The following is a 24,213-nucleotide window of genomic DNA, read 5'->3' on the forward strand; positions in this document are numbered from 1 at the left end:
ATAGTACAGACGATATAGCTACAACTTGCAAAAAAAAATAACATTGGTTCATAGGTCTTGCAGAAACAGAAAATTTTCTTCAGACAACACGAGAAATTTAGAAATTTGACCATCAGTCATAACACATTGTAGTTTCTCTTGATTTACTGCAAATTCTAGTGCAGGATTAACTAGCCAAGCACTGCAGCATTAATTCCCCATCAAATTACTGATTCACCTGATTAAAGATAATAACAATAATTAACATCAAGTAGATCAATATTATGGTCACAACATACAAATCTGAAAGAAGTAAACCTGGAATGGCTCCTGCTTCGGCTCTGGCTTGGGCTCTTGCTACGGCTAAGGCTTCTGCTTAAACCACGTTTTTTTGGACTCGCACTCGTATGTTTCTGGGTGTTATAATTTTTGGAACGAAGATATAAAAAGCATAATGTTGGCCAATATTACATAAAATGACCAAATTTAGATTGAACATAATATCATATTATATGTATCCAGAAGGGTGAAAAATAAGACCAACGATTTACTGAAGTAGGACAAAACTTACAGCTGGTTTCGGGGATCTGGATCTTGAAGGAGATCTGCAAAAGGTCCAGAAACAACCCAATTTAATATCCACTAGTCCCTCTTTAAAACTTTGATCCAAGAGCCTTGTTGCCACTTCCACATCATAGTGACCGTGACCATATTGGGCAAGAGGAAACTCACAAACATTTAGGATACACATGAGAAGAAAAACAAAAATGAAAATATTAATTTCACACAAGCAAGTAACCTATCAAAGAAGAAACGGCCTTGGCACTGGAACATGTGATTAGCAAAGATACCAAAAGAATCAATATACATTCGGATAGAATGAGTTGATAGCTTAGCACCAGACAGTTTAAACGTTTCCACTGCAAAAAGGTGTTCTCTTATTCAATTAGTCCAATATCCAGCTTCACCATAGTAATCCATGATCTTCATGTTCCCAATCTAGCACCCATTGGACATTTGCGATGCTCATTAGAACAGAGACATCGAGAAGGATTCCAAAGTTACCATCTAGAAAGCATCATACCTCCAACCCCAAAAGAGTTGTAGCCAACTGAACCAATTTACCCAACAAGATCCTAATATGCAATCCCCAGATCGAGCATATATCCATATCTAGGAACAAGAAAGAAAGTAATTCCAAGTTTGCAAAGGATAAAGAAAAGTGATCCTTTGACAGCTGAAATAATTTTTCACAACCATATACATGATGCAAAAGTGGGAGGACAAGGAAGAAAAGGGAAGAGGCAAGAAAAGCAGACTCCTTCAATGGCGAAAACAGAATATGTCATGTTTTGTTTATTCAAATAGTTCAAACAAATATTTTACTGGCATCAACTGCTGGCTCTAGTAACGAAATACAGTTTGGGGTGCTTGGGACTATCAACTGTTATAATTAATGATAGGGGTTATATTGCGGAACAAAACAAAACACAAAAAATAAGAGAAATACATATGCATTAATCGTACTTGCACTTGTTACTAGGGAAAATATCAGGATAGATATTTTATAATCAACATAAAAAGTTAGCAGAAGTTTAAAAATTTATTTTTTTGTGCTTTGTCTACAAAAATTTACTGTCCATATCCCAAATTTAAATTTGTTTTGGGTTTGTTAGTTAAAGGATCAGCACATGTTTAGCCAATATTTGTATTGTAATGATAATTTAAGTTTTAATTTTTTGGACTCATTTTCAGTAAAACAACAAGAATATGTAAAGAGTATTGCGGGAGAAGAAATGTAGTAATATTATATGTGGTCATCATCTACAATATATTAAAATGTTTTAAAATGGAACTGCATCCATTAAAAATTGCAACGTTTGCCAACCAACAGAGCCGAAGTAAAAGCACACTCTTCAGTAAAAAAATCCAGACAAGAATACTATACCTTGACAAAGAGTGCGCTTTTGATCCAGAACGAGAGCGAGATACAGATCTTGACCGAGACCTTGAACGGCGTGATGATTTCCCTTTAGGCGACTTGCTGCAAGTAGAATTATCAAAGAAATTAATCCCATCAACAGATGTTTACAAGCCTATAAAAAGAACATGAATTGCCTCTAAACAGCATTGAACCTTCTGCTCCTGCTTCGGCTAACACTTGGACTTTTGCTCTTGCTTCGACCATTGCTCCTGCCTTTTGAGTAAGGCGGGCTGCGACTACGACTGCGACTGCGGCTGCGGCTGGAATCATATTCCTTGACCTAATAAAAAAGAAAGATGTTATGAGATACTACTATATGAAATTGCAATCTGGTATCCAAAAAAAGAAAACCATGCAGAAGCTTGAACGTTAGTCATACATGTACTCTAGCCCGTGAGAAGGCATTCCGAAACTCAGAACCATCGAGCTTCTTGATCTGCATTGGACTAGAAAAATCAATACTGAATTTGGCAGGTACAAAAGTATGGCCAGAATTGCTCAAGTAAGGAAACAAACAGAGAAAGTAGTCATTTAAATGCATATTAGTTTCATAAGGAATAAGAAATGGAAGAGAAGCAATATGACTCACAGCATATTTCATGTCATCAGAATTTGTGTAGTCTACTATCCCTGTCTTTCCTGAGGGAAGAGAAGTTGCATTTTCACATTACGAAAAATAAGCCACAAATAGAAATGCCAAAATAATATCCCGGAGAACACATGGCACCAGAATATAATATTATAAGCTAGCAATATGTATTAGTTAATCTGTCTAAAGACTCAAAAGAAGTACCCATATTGATATAAAACTTACCACTACCCTCGTGGAAAACTTGTGAGAAGCAGACATCTCCAGCTCGACGCATATGATCCTGGATGATAAAAATAATAATAATAACAATAACAACAACAATAGGACATAAGACCAATGACTAGCTAAATGGTGTGTATGACCATTCACCATAGACTGTTGACTAAATGCACTCTTACCTTAAGATCTTGCCATGAAGCAGAATGAGGCAAGCTGGTGACTAAAACTGGCATATTAAGTCCACATGAGAAAATTGAAGTAATGTCAAAATCTTCAACATTGGATGACATTTACATATGAATTCATATACCCACCTCTGTAGTCTGAGCGCCGAGAAACTCCTCCACGGGGACCACGACTTTCAGTACGACGATCAGTCAATGATGAGTTTCCGCGCCCGCCATGTGCTAGCTCAACCTGTAACCAAATATCATAAATATTAGCATAGCCAAACAGAGGTGAGCAAAAGGTGACAACCACAAACAATGCCCACCCTTAAGCGATGCCCATCGAAATCATAGCCATCACGCCCTCGTATGGCATCTTCAGCATCCCGAGACTCTTCAAACTGTCATGAAATGGCAGAGATTAGAAGCTCCAAGGCATTAAAACTCAGAAGTAAATCAAACCTTACCTCAACAAAAGCATAGCCGGGAGGCCTTGGGGGGATTTTAAGATCAATATGCACAATTGGTCCATACTGCCAGTAAATGAAATTGAACAATATCAAAATTGATATTCCACTCTAAAATCTATCTAATAGAGCATATAGAAATCAATTATCCAGGTATTAAAACTCAATTCGCACAGCTGCTTAAGTCGGATAAAATGAACACTTGCATTAACATATAAATACCTTGTAAAAAATATCCTCCACTTCACGCTCACGAACGTCCCCGGGGAGATTGCCAACATAGAGAGTTCTGCTAGATCGACTCATTCTTGCTAAAGAGGATCATAAAAACGCCAAAATGTTACAACAATTTTAATCCGGAATGAATTATAAACATAAACTACGCAAATTCCTTAAATAATACGGTGAACGTAATTTTACCAAAATCAATTTTGGTCAAAACAATTATGAATTCGAACAAAGATCAATTTATGCATCACAAAAGCCTAGCAAACTCAATAAATTAAACATCAAAAGAAAAGACAGTCAGTAGGGAGGCTCAAAAATGGGGGTTTACCGATGGATGAGAGAGCGGAGCGCAGCGAGGTCCAGATAGAGAAGAGTGGGATATGAAATTAGGGTTTTAAACGCGGCTGAATGAAACAGAAGGGCAATTTTGGAAAGTAAAATAAAAGGGGGTAAAATTAGATACTCCAATTGGCCAAAAACTCTGACATGACAGTACAATTTTATTTTTTTATCCGTTATATGCACTATCTAATTCTGTACTTTTTTTTAATTTTGAAAAGTTTTCTCTCCACTAAAAATCCTTTAATTATTTTTTTCTCCACCTCTCTCTTATTTTATCAATTTTTACATTAAAATTCGTATCGAATCCAAAGTGTATATTCTTTAAATGCGGAGTAATTTTTACTAATTGTTTATAAGTATTTTTTTTGAATTAGAAATATTAATTTAGTGGTGCATTGTCGACATATATATCCACATATAATATGTCATCAAATGATGTGTTAATCAATTGAGTGATCATCATTCTTTACCTAACTACAAAAATGGTCTCTGGACTATGAATTTATTTCGCTCATAGTCCATGGACTTTAAAAATATTGTCAGACATCCATGGACTAAGGGTTTATCTCGAAATTAGTTATTTTGCCATTTTTGATACGAAAATACCCTTTTAAGTGTTTGGACAATTTGGTCTTTTTACACTTTTAACATTTTAAATCTGATATTATTTCAAAATTGTCATTCTTCTTCCCTTTTGTCATCCTTCATTTTGTTTCTTTATTTCAATATTAGATTTAATTTTATAAAATTAAATTTTAAATTTAGATTTTTAAATATCAATAAATTTTTATTAATTAAATTATTAATTCATGGACACTATAAATATTGATTAAAACTATTATTTTTTTATTTAATATAATATTCAGTTGAATTGAAGAAGTACAGAAAAATAATATTAATCATGATTGAAAAATAAGAATTTTTCTACTTAGCTTCGGCTTGTGATTATATACTATGAAGTTGACTAAAATTTTGATACTAGTAAAATTTTTATATAGGAGTATTTTGTTTAAATTTTCTAGTTAATTTTAATTATTTTTAAATAAATAAACAAAAATTATATTAATCTTACATTAGATGTATATTTATTTCACATATGATCTATTTATGATTAAAATTATTAAATAATAATTAAAACTAAGTTTGCGCCGGCATACCTTATTGATTAAATATTAGACACTATCAAATATTGATTAAAACTATTAATTTTTGTTATTTAATAATTTTAATAATAATAAAAATTTATTGATATTTAAAAATATAAATTTAAAATTTAATTTTATAAAATTAAATCTAATATTGAAATAAAGAAACAAAATGAAGGATGACAAAAGGGAAGAAGAATGATAATTTTAAAATAATATCAGATTTAATACATTACTGAAATAATATTATATTTAAAATGTTAAAAGTGTAAAAAGATTAAATTTCCTAAATCCTTAAAAAGATATTTTCGTATCAAAAAATGGCAAAAGGACCAATTTCGAGATAAACTCTTATTCCAGGGATGTCTAGCGATATTTTTAAAGTCCAGGGACTATGGACGAGATAAACCCATAGTCCAGGGACCATTTTTGCAGTTCACTCTTCTTTATATTTGTTGGAGTAAGATTGAGGGTGAGGCCGGAATGAATCCCTTGCGATGGAGGGATGCACGGCAGGGATGTTGCCCCTCACCCGTGAGCAGGGGATCCCAGCCCGAGTGAGGCCTTAATCCTAGGTGTAAATTGTCTTAGCTTACTAACTAAAATTTGCAGACTTAGATTATTCCTTTGGAGTTTGGAGACCTCAATTAAGTAATCATAAACATGATTTAGTACTAATTACTATTAGGAGTACAAAACACGATTGTTATTTGTTGTGTAGGAGTATTTTGCAATTACAATGCAACTCAAAACAAAAAATAAAATATCTAGAGTGAATTTACTAGAATCATAAATTTATCATGACCGATGTTTAGTCATTAGAGCATGACTTTATCTCCTAGTATCTTAATGTGACATCTTAAAACAAGTTGGAGAGTGGAGACAAATCCACTCACTTCTAAAGGCAATATAGTTTAAAATTCTGGAATTTTAGGATAATTTGAAGCTATGCTACAAACATCATTCCTGCTTAAGTGAGACCAAAAATTGAAAATCTGCTACATGAATATCTCCAAAACACACTCAGCCACTAGCCCACCCATGTCAGCAAGCAAGCATGAACACTCATATAAATCTACCAAACTATGTGAAAGCAAGTCAGTCAGCTTGACAAAGTGAACATAACAAATACGTATAACCCCACAGCAGAGTAAATGGCAAGAAATACAGACGGGCACCAAGAGTCCGAGACTCCCATTTTAAAGATGTAGGTCGTTTCATTTGTATTTAACATCTGATAACACATAAATACAACTCGTTTATGTTTTATTTCCAGCAATTTTTTTGAAGAAAATCAATTAGCTCACATTCCTCCTTTGTCACCATTAGCAATTATCAGTGATGGCCACCATCACCACCTTTGCCTTCTCCCTTGGCATTATCTACAGCAGCTCTCAGCTGACGCTGTTCCTCCTTGTAAACTCGGTTCCTCCGTTGGAACTGCAAAAAATGTAATACTATCAAAAAGAAGCTTGGTCACTGCAAAGTTTAAAAGGGGGAATACTGAGTTCGGAATTTAGAGTCACAAACATCAACTCTCAAGGAAATACTCCCTCCGTTCCACAAAAGAGTCACATTTCACTTTTACCTAAATAGGTCCCACATTCCACTAACACACTAATTTTGGTGGAAAACTGACATTCATTTTCTTTTCTTTTTTTAATACTTTTTGCAGGCTTTATAGTAGAATCTTTTTAGTTAATTTTTTTAAGCTTATGTTTTACACCAGTTGCTGCAGATTTTGTATTTACACTTTTGGTAGGGGCGTGTGAACATGTGGGGCCAGTTGGAAAGTAAAAAAAAAATCATATTTTGTGTTGCAGACCTTTTTCACTTTCTTGGCCTATTTTTTACCTATTTTCTAAACTATGGCACATTATACATCACAATTACACTAATAATACAATATTTATATGAACCAACAATTACAAATCGAGATTTGTGCTTTTTTCTTGTCTGGTCTTTTTCTCTTCCAAACAACCCAACCTGAAATGAAAATTCATTTAGTCTTTGCACAATTTATATTAAATTCAGAATTTGCTCACAACTTTTATTTAACTAGATAGTGCATGTAAACTTTGATTATCCTATGTGGCAAAGAGCTCATTTGCTGTATGATATTTATTTTGTCTGCATACCTACTTCGAAAATTATTTTGCAATAAATGGTTCTCTTAAAATTGGTGTTTAATCTTCCCTTTCCTATGCAACCAGATACATAAATGGAAAAATATATTTAAACATGTTAGCAATATAATTAGTGAACTATTTTTATATAAATCGGTATTAAAATATGCTTAAACTATTCTGTAAATTAAAAGCAGAACAAAAAATAGGCATGAATTTACTTTCTTTAATATTTTTTTAAACTTCTAATTGATTTCTAAAATTGCAATTATTTGATACAATATGAATGATTAAAATCACAAGTTCATTTTTATTTTTTGGAAACCAAATACTAATGTTTTGATGCATCTAAATATTGGACTTTATAACCTATTTTTTAGCATAGTGAAATGAAAGACTAATAATGCATCTAAGTCTTATGTTTATTGCTTAATAACCCTAAACCCTAATCAATTGAAAGGCCATGAAATCTATTTTAAATCTACCTCTAAGACTACTATTGAAGTATGATTAATTATAAGAACTTTAAGTTTTAAACCTGGAATGCAGGCATGGATGATAGAATCAGAAGTTATTTGGTTTGTAATATTAATGAAAGAATATAATACCTTTTGTATCTTCTTATTATTAGTTCTTGTTGTTTGCTGATCATGAAATATAGTTGCTTCAGCTTCCACGCATGCCATGTCACCTGTGGAAGATTGTAATAATTGTGTATCTTGGCTTTTTTATCTGACTGCTTTCTCTCTCCTTTTTGCTGCAGAGAGTGGCAGCTGTTGTGTTCTAATAGGGTTTTAGGCTGGCTTTTATTTCACTGACATGGCACATGTATATATATTAGAAGAATATGTTAGAAATACAAATAATAAAATTGTCCCGAGTTGTATGTTTATAACCTTATGAAATTAAATGAGCCTAACCTTACTAATGTCATATTCTAATTTCGATCTTGTACATATATTATGCATAAAATGAGTGAGAAATATTTTAAAAACATTTTTTAAAAGCATGCAGTCCAATATTATTAATTACAGGAAAATAATATTTAAGATTTTTTTTTGTTTTGATATGTGGAAATACTCACTCATCATTGTGTCTTATTGGGAAACTGCATTGGTTTATTAAACAGCATGCTTAGTAATTTTTTCCTATAAATACCTTAGCAACTCCACAAATCTCACTCAACACTCATTCGTATTCCACAAATCAGTAATATCAACAAGTGAAAATTCAGTTAACACCAGTTTCTCTTACAAAATCACATCTTTTTAGTTCTTTGCTTCTGCTCTTGGCTATGTTCAAGTTATTTTTACATTTTTTGTTGCTGTGAATAGTCGTTTATTATGCAAGCACTTCTTAGCTGACTAAAAAACAGTTATTTTTACCTCATCTAACATTTTGTTTGCATTCTTTTATTCCTTAATCGTGTTGCCAGTTGTTGTGCCTCCATTCTTGATCTACATTTTCCTAAATTGAAGTTATTTTAGTAGTTTGTCAACTCTTTTCATGAGTTACTGATTCTCCTATATTTGTTTGTTTAAAACAGGAAGTAGTAAATCAAGAATGACACCTTTCATAACCTTCCTCGACAATCTTCATCCCAGTTTCTCTAACTCTATCACCAAGGTCAGATGTGCCCGGATTTTTGATGGATATTCTGGTGACAAGAATGATTACAGTTTAGAAGTTGTATTTCTTGATAGTAAGATATGTTTAGTTTGAGAAAGCAAAATATGTTGTCAAAATTGTAAGGAGACAACAGTATGTTTCAAACATAAGAATATCTTTTCTTTTCTTTTTTATGTATAGGGCAGCAGAATACCCTTTTACCTACTAAACATACTCTTTTAATTAATACATATACATGTTCTAACCTTCTCAATGTCATTGCTGCAAATAAGATCTGGTCATGCTTATCAAGATCAGTCTACCCTTTCTGCGCTATCATCTTTCTTCCTGTTTTGAAAGGTTATGACTCTGCATAATATGATATAATCATTTGCTTATATAAGGTCAAAGGATACTCCCGTAGATTTATGTAATGATATAAAGCATTAAAAAAATCATATTACGGGTTAATACTTTAGAGACTATTAATCAGTTTTAGACCAGCACTGTGTGGAGTTTTATTAAAAAGCAAATCTTTTTACCATTTTCAGATATTACTTGAGGTATACCTCAAGGCTTATGTTATGCATATCAATTTCCTCACCTGCTCTAAGTCATCTTTACAGTACAAGTTCTAGACTAATTAATTGCACCTACAATACTATATCTCCCGTAATGTTCTAACTGATTTTATCTAAGTTTAATTTCCTTAGCAAATGTAAGACCTATGTGGAGAGCAAGTATAAGTATGAATTTAAGCACAACAATCACACGAAAGATGAGCATAAGCTCATTGCTAAATCATGTATTAAATCTTTAAATAATCTAAAAGTGTGAATAATCTGTGGTTCGTTCTGCTTCAACACTGAATGCCACTGCCACTTTTTTTTTTGTCAGTTGGTAGTTATGTTATACTACTAACTAATATAGGAATATATACAATACTAAATGGTTTTTACAGATTTTACTCTCTACCTATTTCACTTATCCATTATATCCTAATATTTTTGATTTGGTCCTCCTCCCAGCAATTTATAAAGCACTAAGATTTTTGAAGAGATGGTTAAAGAGATGAATAAAGAATAAAAAAAATTTAAGAAAAAGAAGAAAAATTAAATCTTGAGATAAGTGCAATATATTATTGAATCTTGGTAAAACTGAGATTGAAATATTTCCAAAAAATGTATATTTTCTTCTGCAGTGCTTGCAAACATGAAATACTTTAAAGTTTTAAAATATTGTCATATCAAAAAAGAGATGGCATACATGACATTGTATTTAAGAAAATTCTATTGTATATAAGAAAATTCTATAAATCTACAAAGTGAATAAAGAATTGGAGATGGATAAAGAATAAAAAAATAATAAGAAAAAGAAGGACAATGAATAAAGAATAAAAAGTGCAACAAAACAGAATCATGACAAAAAAACCAAAGACCACTTACTAGACCTAAAGGCCAATATCTAAAATGGTTCAGATTTATTTTTAAATTTTAGAAAACCAATGTCCAAATTGACTTACCAAGGAAGTTTCGGTTCTCTATAAATACCACTTCCAAACAGACACTATTTGCACACTAACTGCTCAAATGAAAACAAATAACACCATATTAGAGGTATTTTTTCACCAATCTGCATTCCATCAGGAAATATTAAAGGCCATCACTGCAAAAACTCAGGCCAGGATTGTTAGGGACACAAGGAAGAAACAACCATTACCTGATGCTGGCCAATGGCGGAAACATGTAGTTTTTTACAGTATCATCTTGCTTCTACATATTCTTTGCATTCTCATTCTTCTTCATTTTCATTTAGAGGTGCTTGCCAATTTCTACAATAGAGAGAATCGAGTGGTTGAAGTAGTTAGTTTCACACAAAGGAGAACATCTGCAGGTAGCTTTATCATTTTCTTACTCATTACCAACTACTAATATCTTAACTGAAGACCAATTCCAGAAATTGTTGTGAGCACAAGAAATCATCATGCAAGGTCTATTGTCTTACAGTTTTGTCATGGAAATAATTCCTTGAAGAGCACGAGAAAGTACCACCAAGGATAGAGAGAAGAGCGCATAGCAAACCCACAGTACGGTCATGTCAAATAGACGGGTCTTTCAGAATTTTGGAAAGCACAAGTCGGTGCAAAAATCAGCAAAATATAAACTTAATTACAAGAACGGTTATGGAGATTTGTCAGTGTTATGTTTGATTGAAATGATCTGATTTTAGAGATTGTAGGCTTCAACTTTAAACGTATAGGTATCAAAGCAAGGATGGATCCAATTTAGCTCCACAAGGGGCAACTGTTCCACATCAAAAAAGGAGAAGGTTGCAATGAGAAGAAACAACCATGTATCGAATATTGTAAACCAAGTTGGCCAAATCAATAGTTTACCGTAGCAGTTTTAACATTGTAGGCTACAACTTTAGAGATTGTGGGCTTCATAACCAACAGAATAATCTTAAGCATAGGACAAACCTGCATAATAAGGGTTCCAAGGAAGTTTAGCATTGGAAATGGAACGATCAAGAGATAATGTTTCCAACTATAAGAAGACAAACAAATGGACTACGAAAAAAATCATCACTGCAAAAGTACATTCGCAGCCGGTAAGCCTTGATCAAATGCATCTTGCCTTCCACTTTATTTCCTGCCATCCATAAAAACACTGTTATAATTTATATAATTATATATACAAATTACTATATGAATTTTATTCACTATCTATTTCACTTATCTCATTATTTCTTGAAGTTTTTGGTTTATACCTCTAGCGAGTTTTTAGTTTATATCTCTAGCGAGCAGTCTGCAAAGTATCTAATACTATACTATTAGTAGTATTTTTCACATATATGATTTGTATGTTTACAGTGAATAGATGACTAGCCTATAAATTTTGTTTGAAATCCTACAGTTTTCACAAGTTGCAGTTACTTCTTTTTTTGCAACTTTTTTTTAAGAGTAGACTGTTCTGAAACCCTATAATTTTTTAAATGATATCCTAAATGGGTCAGCCCGAATCCGTTTTCTTTTTTTACATTTTTGTTATGGTTTCGAACTAGGGTTTGTGCCCTTCTATACTTAGAGACTCTATATTGCTTATGAAATTAGGGGGAAATCATTGTCAATACGAGTATAAAAAACTTCTTGAATAATTTTTTTAAAAATCGATCCAGAATTAGGCGATTTATGCAGATTAAGGAACGAAAGGTCAAGAAGTCGTTACCTTTTTCGACTGATTGTGGTGAGGGAGGTAATTTCCTCTAATTTTATCTAGAGCCTGGAAGAAATCCAAACAGTGCCTCTGTTGTAGTCGCATACGGGATGGATTTGGTCGATCTATGAGAGTGCACGGTTTCGAACAGAGCTTGAATCTTTTCGTTGATCACGCCGTCGCAGAAAAAGGAAAAAATAAGAACTTCTTGGTTGAGTAGCTGGAGTGGTACACGCCGCCACCGATTGAGGCTGTGTTTGAGACGTCACCGGCTGAGAGTGCGATGTAGCCGTAGCCGTCGCCATTTCTCTCGGTTCTTTAAAGCGGAATAGGTTGGGTTTCGTCGATGGAGGCGGCGCTTGAAATGGAGAGGAAAATGTATTTATATGGTGTGTATTATATGTTAATAGATCCTAATGTATTTTAATTAGCCGATTTAATTGTATTAGTGCAATCTTAAGTTGATCAAATTTGGAGAGTATTGTGTTGGGTCAATTTCAATTTTATTAGTTATTGGGCTTATCATTTATTTTACCCTATGATTCTTAATAATAGTATCATTCTTTATTTAAATTTTGTAAGCTGATCTATGTAAAATGTGTGTACTCATTTGTGAGAAATAAGGATTAGTAATTTACGTTTTCACAATATAGACTTTTTTTAATGGTCCATTGTAAAATTGTTCCATTATTTTTCTGTTATTTACTTTGGCTGCTAACCTTTTATTTGGTCCATTTATTTGGAGCTTTTATATATTCTAATTCCAACAACTTTCTAATATTATTCAAGTTAATTATTATGTTAATAGTTATTAAGTTATTATTAATTGTTTTATTTGGTATGAAATTTTTTATTTGACAAATTTAATTTTCGTATTTTATATATTGACATATATTTGTTTAATTGAATGATATCATGAACTATTTTTTGTTCATATAATTTTCTTTTTTTTTCTACTGTGATTAGGAATACATTTTCCTTTATTTGTATATCTTATTCTATTTAATTCGTGTATGTCCTTATTTGTTATTTTTATGGTGCTACCTGGTCGCAGCGTTTTTGCGTTCGAGTGGATTAAGTTATATGAAAGATAACTGAACCGGATGGATCAGTTAGCAAATGTCGTTGCCACTTGATCAAGGCGTTCACGCTCTCGCTAGCCACCAATGTAATTTATAACTCCCAATTTTGCACTACTTTAACAGTAAAGCGGCAAGTTCGGGGTCGATCCCACAGAGAAACCAGTGTATCAAGTGTGTGAGTAGTGAACAGGGGTCGGCTGCTGCCACACTTTAATTTTGAGAGTTTTTAACTACTGATTTTACGCTAGGCATAAAGTAACTATCTACTGGATCAAGGCTCTGCTAACTACCGGATCAAGTAAGTGACATGCTGGAATAAAAACTGATTACCTAGGCATCCTGCGAAAACAAAAACACTTTTCTATTCAACATGATTAAACACTTGGTCAAAGACTAAAGAGCGAAACTGAGCTGGAACAGTAAACACGAAGGCGAAAACAAAACAACTCCAAATTGTACCCAAAACTCAGAACAGTGTTGCAAGCATACGGAATACAGAAAGATTGATTCTTTAACTACAGAACAACTCGAAATCAAACAAGGCTAACAAATTCGGGAAATAAGAAAGCAAGTAGAGTCGAGAAAACTCTCGGATGGAAATTCGAGACAACGTCGAACAGATATCGAATACTCTGCCGCGCTCCCTCTCTCTAGCTAACCATTTCTCTAACTATCTTTAGAACTGGGAAACTAAACTAAAAAGTAAATAAACTAAAAAGGAAAATTGCTGAAGACGGAATAAGATGGTAAAAAGAAGATAAAACGGAACCGGTAAAAGGGGCTGGTAAATGAGATCCCCCGATTATGGTGGCACATCCTCTATTTATAGGCACTTCACACAATCTCCAGCTGGATAACGATCTTGGCAGAGGATATTCGCTCACGCTGTGAGCGAGCTACTCATCGATTGCTACGTGCCTTACTTCTAGAATGACGTCGCTTTTCAATAACAGATTCATGACTCAACTCCGTCATTGCGTCTCATGTATCAGCACGTGTCCCTCTTCTAGAACGTCGTCCTTGCTAACAGAATGATGCCCACCATCCAGCTCATTAGCCTCACGTGTCATCCTTCTAGAATCCAATGGTCCCCGCCCAACTGCTTGATCACCCCCTTTGATCAGTTCACCCGATTTTTGGTCTTTTGCGCCTTTTGTACCAACTTGATCAACTTGTCCGTGTTGCCTTGGTCAAGCCGTATTCCTGCACATTTAACACTTGTTTTGCGCGATAACTGACCAAGTATAGTACATTTTACCCTCTAAACCGATGCATGAAATAGGTCTTATCACTACCCCTGTATTTGATATTGGAAATTGTATATTTTAATATTGTAGTGTGCTGAATATGAAATGTTTCATTACAGAATGTTAAGAGAATTTCAAATGTATGTTTGTTGTTGTTTATAATATTTTTAATTGTTTATAATCTTATTAATACTATTTTTAATTAGTTAATACTCCCTCCGTCCCATGCTACTCGCACTTTTCATTTTAGGCCGTAAATTTGGGATTGATTTTTTTGTGTAATTAAAAAAGAATTTTAGGTGTAATGAGACATCACTTGATAAAAGAGCTCTTAACTTAAACTAACATATTAATTAAATGCATTAATTCTAACTTAAATTATAAATAGTGTAAGGACTTTGTGACGAGCCGAAAAGCAAACGTGCGAGTAGCACGGGACGGAGGGAGTATTTGTCTTTTGTGATTTATTTTTCTATTTGATTTACCTGTAAAATAAAAGATGGTTAGAAGTATATCAATAAATTTCTTAAATCCAATTAAAATCAATACAAATATTCGATTTTTAAACCTATCTATTGTAATTGAGAAATTCTCAGAATTTGTTCATCAATCAATTTCAAATTTTTGGTCCAAACATTTCGAGCAATTTTGCATTTCTGCAAAAAAAAATCACAATTGTTAATAACATACTGTACATGCTTATTTTGAGAATTCCTACTAATGTCTATAGACATCACATTTTCTGAATCATAATCGATCTGTTTTTTCGGATAATTAATTTAATTTTGAAACTTCATTGATTGCTCAACTAAAATTAGTCAATATATGAATCTATGTCTTACCTTGGTTTGAAATCCTTCGATTTATTAAAGAAGCCTTTGAATTATCCTTCTTCTTTGTACGTTGTTGGATTTCTGTGAATCCTTCTTCTCCAATTCTTCTCTTTCTTCTTCACCGTCTCTTTGAACACCGAGCTGTCCCATTTTTGCCGATCAATAGAATTTTTGGTGGATCGTTGTTGTCGATGAGTTTTGCCAATTTGAATCCTTTATCGGCGATTGTGTTGGGCAATTAGATGTCGACATCGGCGTTCTTGATTTGATTTTTGCCCATGAGGAGTAGATTTTGGTGTTCTCTGATTGTTAAGGCATTTTGGATTAGGGCTTTTGGGATTCTGTAAGTGTGTTATTTGACTTTGGTTTAGGGTGACAAAGATTAGTGTGTGATTGTGTTTTTGGCCGTGCTATGCACGGGACAGAGACAATTAATTTATTTGATTGTACTCAAAATATGTTTGTACTAATATGATTAATGATCATTAATCTTTTTTTTCCTTTTATTTAGAGACAATTATTAAAGTTTTCTTAATTTAAATTTTATTTTAATGCTAACGTAATCTATTTGGGTGAAAAGGTTTGTGCTGTTTTTCTTTATTTTGTTTTCAATTGTTGGGCTTTCCATTTCATTTCATTTAGCCTACTCTATAATAATGAATTTGATCTGGTCCATAATAATTTAGTTGGGCTAACATTATATTTTTGTTAGTATTGAATATGGAGTTTTAGATTTTAGTTTGTAAAGATGAAATTGGTAGCAGTAATGATTTTACTGTTAATATAGTGTATAAAGAAGTGTTTCAAACTTATGAATTATTTTGTTGTTGTGTTAATTCTAAGTGTTGTTTCTACATATGAAAATGTATGTTTTCGTCCCCAAAACTTATGAACTATTTATTTATTTCAAGTTTTAGATTAATAAGTGTTGTATATTTTTTTCACAAATTAAAAATGTACTTTGTATTAAATTGTGTGAGATGCGGAAATCCTTTTTTTAGATTAGTTCGAGAGGATAATGCTTCTTTATAATTTAGTAGTACATTTTCCTTTATTCATATATCTTATTTTATTTCATCTACACATCTCCTTTTTTTATTTCTTTTATTTAACATTACTACACTCATATTAGATATTAAGATTGTATAAATCGTATGCTAAGTATGAAATGGTTCATTTATAGTATTTTGAGATAAGTACATATTTTTTTGTTATTGTTTATAATGATATGAATAATTGTATAAATCGTATGCTAAATATTAGAAATTATAATCATATAAATCATATGCTAAATATGAAATGGTTCATTTGTTTTGTTGATCGAATTTATAATGAACTATTTACTTTTTTCAAATAATTTTATTTATTTACTTTGGTATTTAGTATTTTTAATCTTTTGTTCGCATATGCTATTCTATTTCTATTTTTTTCCTCATGTCCTTTCGTTACAGTGGATTGATAAATTGATAGATGTAGAAGTATGTTTTTTAAATCTTTATAATCTTAGTTGCTTGAGAAATATTGGTCGTCATTTCCTCTTCTGATTGTAAGCCATTTTCACTACTCTGTATACTCTCCCCATACGCCTACACGGTTAACCAGTCTCGCTTTCTCTTGACAATTTTGAGTAGTAGCCTGGATGAGTATGGCGATAGCTGGTGGTTTTCCACGGCCTCCACCTCTTCCTAGCTGGGGTCTGGGATGGATGGATCGATTGAGGATCTACGTTTTTGGTTACAATTTTCGATGACTTTGGCTTGTTGGAGTTGGGGTTATGGTTTTGATTTTGATTTTGATTGGTAGTGGACATGTGCAGTTGGGGTGGTGGTTTTCCGGTGGCAATTTTATGGTTTTATTTTTCAGCTTGAGATTCTATGCATGTTTGCTGGCATCGTTTATCGGCTGTGGTGATTGAATACCATTCCTGCTTAGGTGAGGCAAAAAATTGAGAATACGGGTACGAGACTCACATCCCACCCATGTCAGCAACCAAGCAACACTTCATAAATCTACCAAGCACTGTGTGAAAGCAAGTCAGCTTGACAAAGTGAGTAAAACATACATCATCCCACAGCAGCGGTTCCTGCACCGAGACTCCCATTTTAAAGATGTTTTGTATCCGATAACACAAATACAACTCATTTATGTTTTAATTTCCAACAAAGTTTTAGAGAAAATCAATTACTTCCCATCCCATCCCCTCCATTGGTTCCGTTAGCCATTCTCAATGATGGCCACCATCTCCGCCTCCGCCTCCTCCCATGGCCTTATCTGCAGCTGCTCTCAGCTGACGCTGCTCCTCCTTGTAAACTCGGTTCCTCCGTTGGAACTGCAATAAATGTAATACTATCAAACCAGGAGTTATGTCGCCCACAGTTTCAAATGGAGAATACTGAGGTTCAGAATTTTGGAGTCATAAACATCACCAGATGAAGAAATATTCCAATCTTATAGTCATTGTATTAGAATAGGCCACAACTCGTATAGAATTATTTGCGTTCAATGCAAATTCGGTTCATCTTTATATCTATACTTTTCCTTGAAATGCAAACAAACCCAACCACTTACCAACAAGTCATGAAGATGGATTTGTCACTAAGAGAATCAATGGTACTGATAATTTGACACATCACACACTTAACCATAATACACATCAGTTGCCACCATAAGAGCACAAAGGGAGAAGTTAGGGAAAAGAAGCAAGTAGACTGTCTAACTGCAGGCAGTACAGCACAAGTTTCAAATATTGATCACTCAAGGAACTTAGGGTCATTTAGAATTTTATGATGATCGGTATATTAATCAAAACATCCGAGATATATGAGCTAGATACTGCAACCTAAAATTTCATACCTAGAAGGCTTCATTAGGTCCTACTTTTTGGAAGCTCCCATTCTACGATGATAAATAAGCGCACATGGATCTATCTAAAGTATCAGTAAGATCTTGCATTACGTACTATTCTCAAATTACTAGGAAGCTTCATTTGAAAATGGTGAATGATGGATGAATTCAAAAGGAAAGAAGCAACAATCTCAAACATTGGACTTGTTTTGTTAACTGAAGCTTAAAGAAGAGTGAGTGATGCATATAAAACTTACTGAGACTTGAAGATTGCGACTTGTTTTAGCAAAAAATATTATGAAGATAACGAATGCAGACAACAAAACAATAAAGACGATAGTTGAATCTTGCAGAATAAACAGAAACTACAAATGATTGTGTATCACTGAAATAATTCATAAGCTATCACTCATACAACATTTATATCAAACCATAAGTTACACTCCTTTCAGTCAAAGTGATCGAATCACAGTCCTTTCCATTTGCAAAATACGCAATTTATATAACACACTCATGTAAATTTGTCATATCCTCTCGTTTTGTGTTGGATCAAATTCAAATCCACATTACTTCTAAATATAAACACAGTACTCAAAGAGAAAATAGATTATAAGAACACTGTCGATCATTGCAAATAAGATTTAGCAGCTCAAATCCCATAAGCAATCTGAACAGTTGAAATACTTGATACCGATAGTCAATTTCAACCCCCAGCACATAAAAAAGATGACCCCCATTAAGAGTAAGTAAGATTTACATCCGAATACATAAATTGAGCCACAATTGAAGTGTAAAACACATCGAATCGAGTAACATATTAAAAGAAAAGAGTACAAAAAGAGAAATGGGCAGAGACCTCTTTAGAGTGGTGGAGACACTCGAAATAATCTTCGCGGAGGAGGCCGCAGTCCTTGGGCTCTCGGCAAGTTGACATACATTCGCTGAAATCGACCCAGAAATCGTAGCATCGGCCCTTGTTGCCGGTGATTCCCCATCCAGATGCCATTTTCACCTCTTCCTCGAGCTTTCTCTTTCTAGGGTTGTAAATTTGGGCTTCTCCGTCGGGGGTATTTTAGGTAGTACCCGATATGAACCCATACGCGGATTACCGAAGTCAGAGTATCTCCAATACAGATAGCCAGCCTTAGAGCATCCACAACCGTGCTCTTGCCAGCGGCACGGTTGTGGGCCCGGGCGATACTATTCATGCCTGCTCTCTGGCAAGAGCACAACACCCACAACTGTGCTCTTCCGCAAGGACGAGCACAATTAATTTAAAATTCAATTAAACAATAACATTTCCATAATACTAAAATTCATTAAAAAACCACAATAAATATTACAAATTACAAATAAAATAAAAAAGACATAATTAAAATCCTAAAAATTAAAAATTACATAATTAAACTCCTAAAAATTAAAAATTACATAATTAAAATCCTAAAAATTGAGATTGAGAGAGTTGTTTAGTATAGTGTCATTTTTTGTGTTTGAAATGAGAGTATTTATAGATGAAAGTATGAATTTTGGGGTAAAAATAATGAAAAAAATAAATTAAAAGTGTGGAAAAAATGGATATATTTTATTAGGAAGTGAGACAATATTTTTTTTATTAATTTTGAATTTTTCAGATTTTTTCAATTTTTTTAAAAAAATAAATAAATAAATGATAAATCAACGGGCCAATCGGAAGCTGCCACGTCGACGCGCTGTGCTCTTGCCGCTGGCACGGACGTGCTCTATGCATAGAGCAGCGCCCTGCCAGCGGCAAGAGCGCAATGGTGGCGGAGCGCGTCCTTGCCAGCGGCAAGGACGGACGGTGAGCTGCTGCTCACCGTTGGGAATGCTCTTAGCCTAGTCATATGCCCCCCTTCACATCATCATCACTAAAAGCTCCTCTTGCCACATCATCAGGACAAGCAATTGGACAAGCAATAGGTCAGTCATAGCCTAGCCACAATAAACAAAAGTATAAAAAAATAAATAATTAACAATCATACAAAATACAGAATTAAATTTACGACACAGATACGGAAAAATTCAATAATAATATTAAAATTTTAAAAAAAATACATTAATTTAAAAAAAACTCCTCCTCCACACACGAGCCCCCCGCCTCCGCCTCACTCCTCGCCGTCGTCGGCGCCATTGTCGCCGCTATCCGGGACCCCCAAATCTGCAGCATCTGAGCCCGCGTCTGAGCCTCCAACTGTGCCGCGGCGGCATTCAAATCGGCCCGTATACACACGAGCATTGAGTGAAGAAAACTCTTCTCCTCGGGGTTAGTTGCCGTCTTCCAGTCAGCTAAGATCTTATACATCTGAGCCCGCATTTATTGACGCGCGAAGAAGGCGAGCTCAGCTGTCGACCTGCCAACAGGGGGGATGCCGACTGGACCTCCTGGGACCCCTGCCCGTTGCGCCCGCCTTTGACCAACCGGGCGAGTGCGGCGAGTAAACGCAGGAGGGGACGGGAACTCCTGAACATCCTCGGGGAGGTCGTGGGGACAACCGCTGCTACCGCCGCTGTAATCACCGGTATAGTTCAGTCGCTGCTTCTTCGGCCAGCCAGCATCGACACCTGCCCGAAACTTCTCGGAGTCCATCAGCACCTCATAGCAGTTCCAGTAGGTGAACTCCTTATAAAGTCCGGGCACGGGGAAGGCTTTCTCCGCTATCCTCCTGCAGTCCTCGTCAGTTTGACCACTGGTCTGCATGCGGAGGGCGTTGGTGTACAAGCCCGAAAATCGGGAGACCGCAGCCCTGATTCGGTCCCACCCTTTCCGGCACTCCTCCCCGCTGCGTGGCCTCCCCTCCGGGCAAACTGCCTTGTAGGCTGCTGCTATTTTAGCCCACAAGTTGACTATCCTCTGATTGTTCGAGGCGAGGGGATCATCGCAAACACTCACCCACGCCTTGGACAGCGCGACGTTCTCCGCATCCGTCCACTTCGTCCGTGCCGGGCTCTCGTCATCAGCTGGCTGCGACGACTCGCCGACCACCCTCTTGCCCTTGCCCTTCTTCTTCTTTGGCGCGCCCCGACCCCGCCCTACTCCCCCCGTTTGAACGTGAGTGCTCGCATCCCCGAGAATCTGATCTATCCCCAACACCTCTAAGGAGAAAGTATCACACCCAGTGAACTGCGTCTCCGATGGGGTCGATGTGTGCGAAAAAACAATCAAAAAATCAAAACTGGGGAGATAGACGTTGCCCCCCGGCTTCCCCTGCATCCCCGACTGCCACCCCGACATCATCTGCATCCCGGGTGCCCACCCCGGTATCATCTGCATCCCGGGTACCCCCTGCCCGCCCGGCATCGCCGGTCCGCCCCGCATCCCCTGCCATCCCGGCATACTACCCCCGGATGCCATCCCGGGCATCATCTGCTGCCAAGGGTACATGTTGTAGTACCCGGCCATCGGACCCCATCCACTTCCCACGGGTACCGTGGGAGTTTGAGACCCGCTCGTCACTGGAGTAGACTCGTTGTTGTGCTCCATTTTCGCATTGTTGCTCTTGTACAGAAATTAAGATAGAGAGAAATCTCGTTAAAACAAGTGGTGCGAATGAAAATGACGTGCAAATCGCGTATATATATAGTGTTTCAAAAATTAAATTAAAAAATAAAAAATCGGCTGCCGATCGGGAGCCTGCAATGGCGGCCAGCCGATCGGCGAGCGCCGGGAATCGGCGTGCGCTCGCCGTTTTTCTCAACGATTTGGCGCTCGCCTACTGCAATGGTTCGGCAAGCGGACCGGCCATCGCTAGAAATCGGCTAGCCGGTCCGCTCGCCGCCATTGTGGATACTCTTACCAAATTGCCATGGAATTTTTCTCATGTATTTTAGCACTATTTTTTTTCTTTATTTTATAATTTGTGTATAAATAATCAAAGAAATTTATTTACGTTTAAAATTTGCATAATTAAATTCAAGAATAACATAATTAAGATAAAAATTATATACATTAACGGCATACTTCCAAATTCCAATCGTCAATCATTACGGACTTCATCTTCATGTTCCCACCTGCCTAGTCGTTTGAAACAATTGGAACCTCCCTCCCTAGTCTGCCTTCCCACACTGCTTGTGGAATATTGGTAGTTAGTGGTGTGGTAAGATTGTAGGTCGTGAAGATAGGGTTGTGTGGGCAAATGGCTACATTCTGATCGAGTTGTTGATTTTGTTCAATGATAATTTCTTCGCATTTATTTTCAAAAGATTGGAAGAATCAAAATTATAATTTGTTAGACATTTTTTTGGGGAGAGACAAATCAATGACTATATAAGAGGTTTTGTGTGTATATTTGATGAAGCATATAGTTAAATATATATAGAAAGTGTTTGTTGAGCATAGAATGACTCGGCATCCACTTATATTTTAATTTTCGTGAACATATGGGATGCCATAGGATTCTACTACCACCACTTGCAATAAAAATACTTATCATCTAGTTATTCTTTGATTTTCGTTACCTAAGTGGTAACGAAAATGCTTTAGTAAAATCATCAAGAATAGGATATGATTGTGCTGTCACTTCTTTGTTTTTTCTTTTAGCCTTAGCCTTAATTAGCTTTATCCTTTTTAATAGGATGTTGTATTGCTGAAGAATCACTTTCAGGAGTGGAGTTGATTGGAGTCCTCCCTCTTCACTCAATGATAGATCCATGAAACGAATCTTGTGAGGAAAAATTAACAATAAATTTAAATATTAAGTATTTTAAAATATGTTTTAAAAGGGTAAGATGCAATTACTTCTTCCAAGTTCCTATTATGATTATACAAGAATTATATTCGAGATTAAGTGATATGCAATAAAATTTATTATCATTATTAAATATAACTGAAAAAATGAGAAAAAGAAAAGCATCAATAGAAAATATATAAAAGGAAAGAAAATTATGAAAAAGGAAACTATATTAAGCAATAAACAATTTGCTATACTGAATTTTAATCTTATCTATCGAAACAATTATTTAATGATCTTATTAAAATTCATTATTGTAAGATTTCGAACTTAAACAAAAACAGTAGAGGCGATTGAAGTTTTTTTATTCTACAAAGAAAATACTCCAATGAATGGGCTAATAAGTTCTATTAAATGCAGGTCAGGAAAAGATTTCATACCCCCAAAACTCCTACTTCACAAACTCACGACTAGAAGATCCGCATCAATTAGTGTTTATGCGAAAATTATTGATATGCTTATTTCACAACACAAGCATTATATAGAATATCAAACAAATTCAACAACGGGAAAACCCTAAATCAGACTTCTGAATTCACCTAATCCACTCGATCGGAAATCATCTGCTGTTCTATGTCACGCGGCGGAGCGTTAGAATCAATCCACGCCATTGAATCATGCGCCTTCCACCTCCTCAGCTGGCGCCCCTTCTCCCAAACCCTCGATTCCGACTCCTCCTCCAAGCCCCGCTACGGCCTGTACCAAGGCGCCTTGCCGCTCCGACCGCGCCACCTCCTCCTTCTCCATCGACGCCATCCTCGACATGTCCAAGCTCACCCTCTTCGACGACGACAGGGCGCTCTCCTTCTCCGCCGCGCGAAAGCGCTGGTTCTCCGGTAAGCGCCGCCGACGTCGCGGCTCCATCTCCGGCCGGAGCTCTGATCGCAGGGCGGGCTGCTCCGTTGCCGCCTCCGCCGCGAACGGTACGTGCTCCGATTTCCCTATGCTGGCCACGGACTCCAGCGGTGAGCTGTTTGGGGATCCGAATTGGGCGTCGGATGTGAGTGATCGGAATTCGAGGAGAGAGGGAAGCGAGTGGGCTGGGGGGTGGAGAGAGGGACAATTGGGCGGGGGGTGTGGGCAGTTCGGCAATTGCGATAGCCAAGGGAATGAATCTGGTATGGGAGTGAGCCGGGCTACCGCGGCGATGCTGAACTCGGTGATGGCGATGAGGAAGATGATGATTCTAGGGTTTTGTTTTGGGGCGATGAATTTGGAGGTATTTTCCCCTTTTTTATTTATTGCTGTTGTTAGTTTCCTCTGATTATTTCATAAATGATGTTGCTGAAACTGTGATTATTGCAATGTAATGATGGTTAATTTGAATGATTAACTCGAAATTTGTTGCCCCTTATTATTGAAATGGGATTATACTGGTGAGAAAGCCTGT

General features: G+C 35.7%; 2 protein-coding genes and 1 pseudogene across 3 annotated transcripts; 1 reads left to right on the forward strand and 2 right to left on the reverse strand.

The window, feature by feature from the left end:
* Nucleotide 1: 1 nt before the first annotated feature.
* Nucleotides 2–4,036, reverse strand: LOC121789994 (serine/arginine-rich-splicing factor SR34-like). 2 transcript variants are annotated; one of them, XR_006048174.1, is made up of 15 exons: nucleotides 3,965–4,036; nucleotides 3,631–3,719; nucleotides 3,409–3,474; nucleotides 3,268–3,342; nucleotides 3,089–3,191; nucleotides 2,954–3,000; nucleotides 2,778–2,835; nucleotides 2,553–2,602; nucleotides 2,343–2,399; nucleotides 2,116–2,243; nucleotides 1,928–2,023; nucleotides 1,064–1,152; nucleotides 551–978; nucleotides 298–392; nucleotides 2–217 (listed from the first exon to the last, which is right to left on the reverse strand). XR_006048174.1 is itself a non-coding variant. In XM_042188304.1 (14 exons), exons 2-14 carry the CDS (start codon nucleotides 3,712–3,714, stop codon nucleotides 214–216), a joined length of 897 nt encoding a protein of 298 aa, XP_042044238.1. In that variant the 5' UTR covers nucleotides 3,715–3,719; nucleotides 3,965–4,036; the 3' UTR covers nucleotides 2–213. The 2 variants fall into 2 exon arrangements, 1 of the variants encoding a protein (XP_042044238.1); XM_042188304.1 differs by lacking the exon at nucleotides 1,064–1,152 and having other exon boundaries at nucleotides 551–584.
* Nucleotides 4,037–17,254: 13,218 nt separating this feature from the next.
* LOC121789995 (NADH dehydrogenase [ubiquinone] iron-sulfur protein 5-B-like) lies at nucleotides 17,255–19,176 on the reverse strand. Its single transcript, XM_042188305.1, has 2 exons — nucleotides 18,935–19,176; nucleotides 17,255–17,563 (listed from the first exon to the last, which is right to left on the reverse strand). The coding sequence occupies exons 1-2, from the start codon at nucleotides 19,082–19,084 to the stop codon at nucleotides 17,459–17,461; spliced, it is 255 nt and encodes an 84-aa protein (XP_042044239.1). The 5' UTR covers nucleotides 19,085–19,176; the 3' UTR covers nucleotides 17,255–17,458.
* A 4,149-nt stretch (nucleotides 19,177–23,325) lies between these two features.
* On the forward strand, nucleotides 23,326–24,163 carry LOC121789993 (annotated as a pseudogene).
* Nucleotides 24,164–24,213: the final 50 nt, after the last annotated feature.

The sequence above is a fragment of the Salvia splendens genome, unplaced genomic scaffold, assembly GCF_004379255.2.
Source record: "Salvia splendens isolate huo1 unplaced genomic scaffold, SspV2 ctg381, whole genome shotgun sequence".
In the NCBI taxonomy this organism is placed as follows: Eukaryota; Viridiplantae; Streptophyta; class Magnoliopsida; order Lamiales; family Lamiaceae; genus Salvia; species Salvia splendens.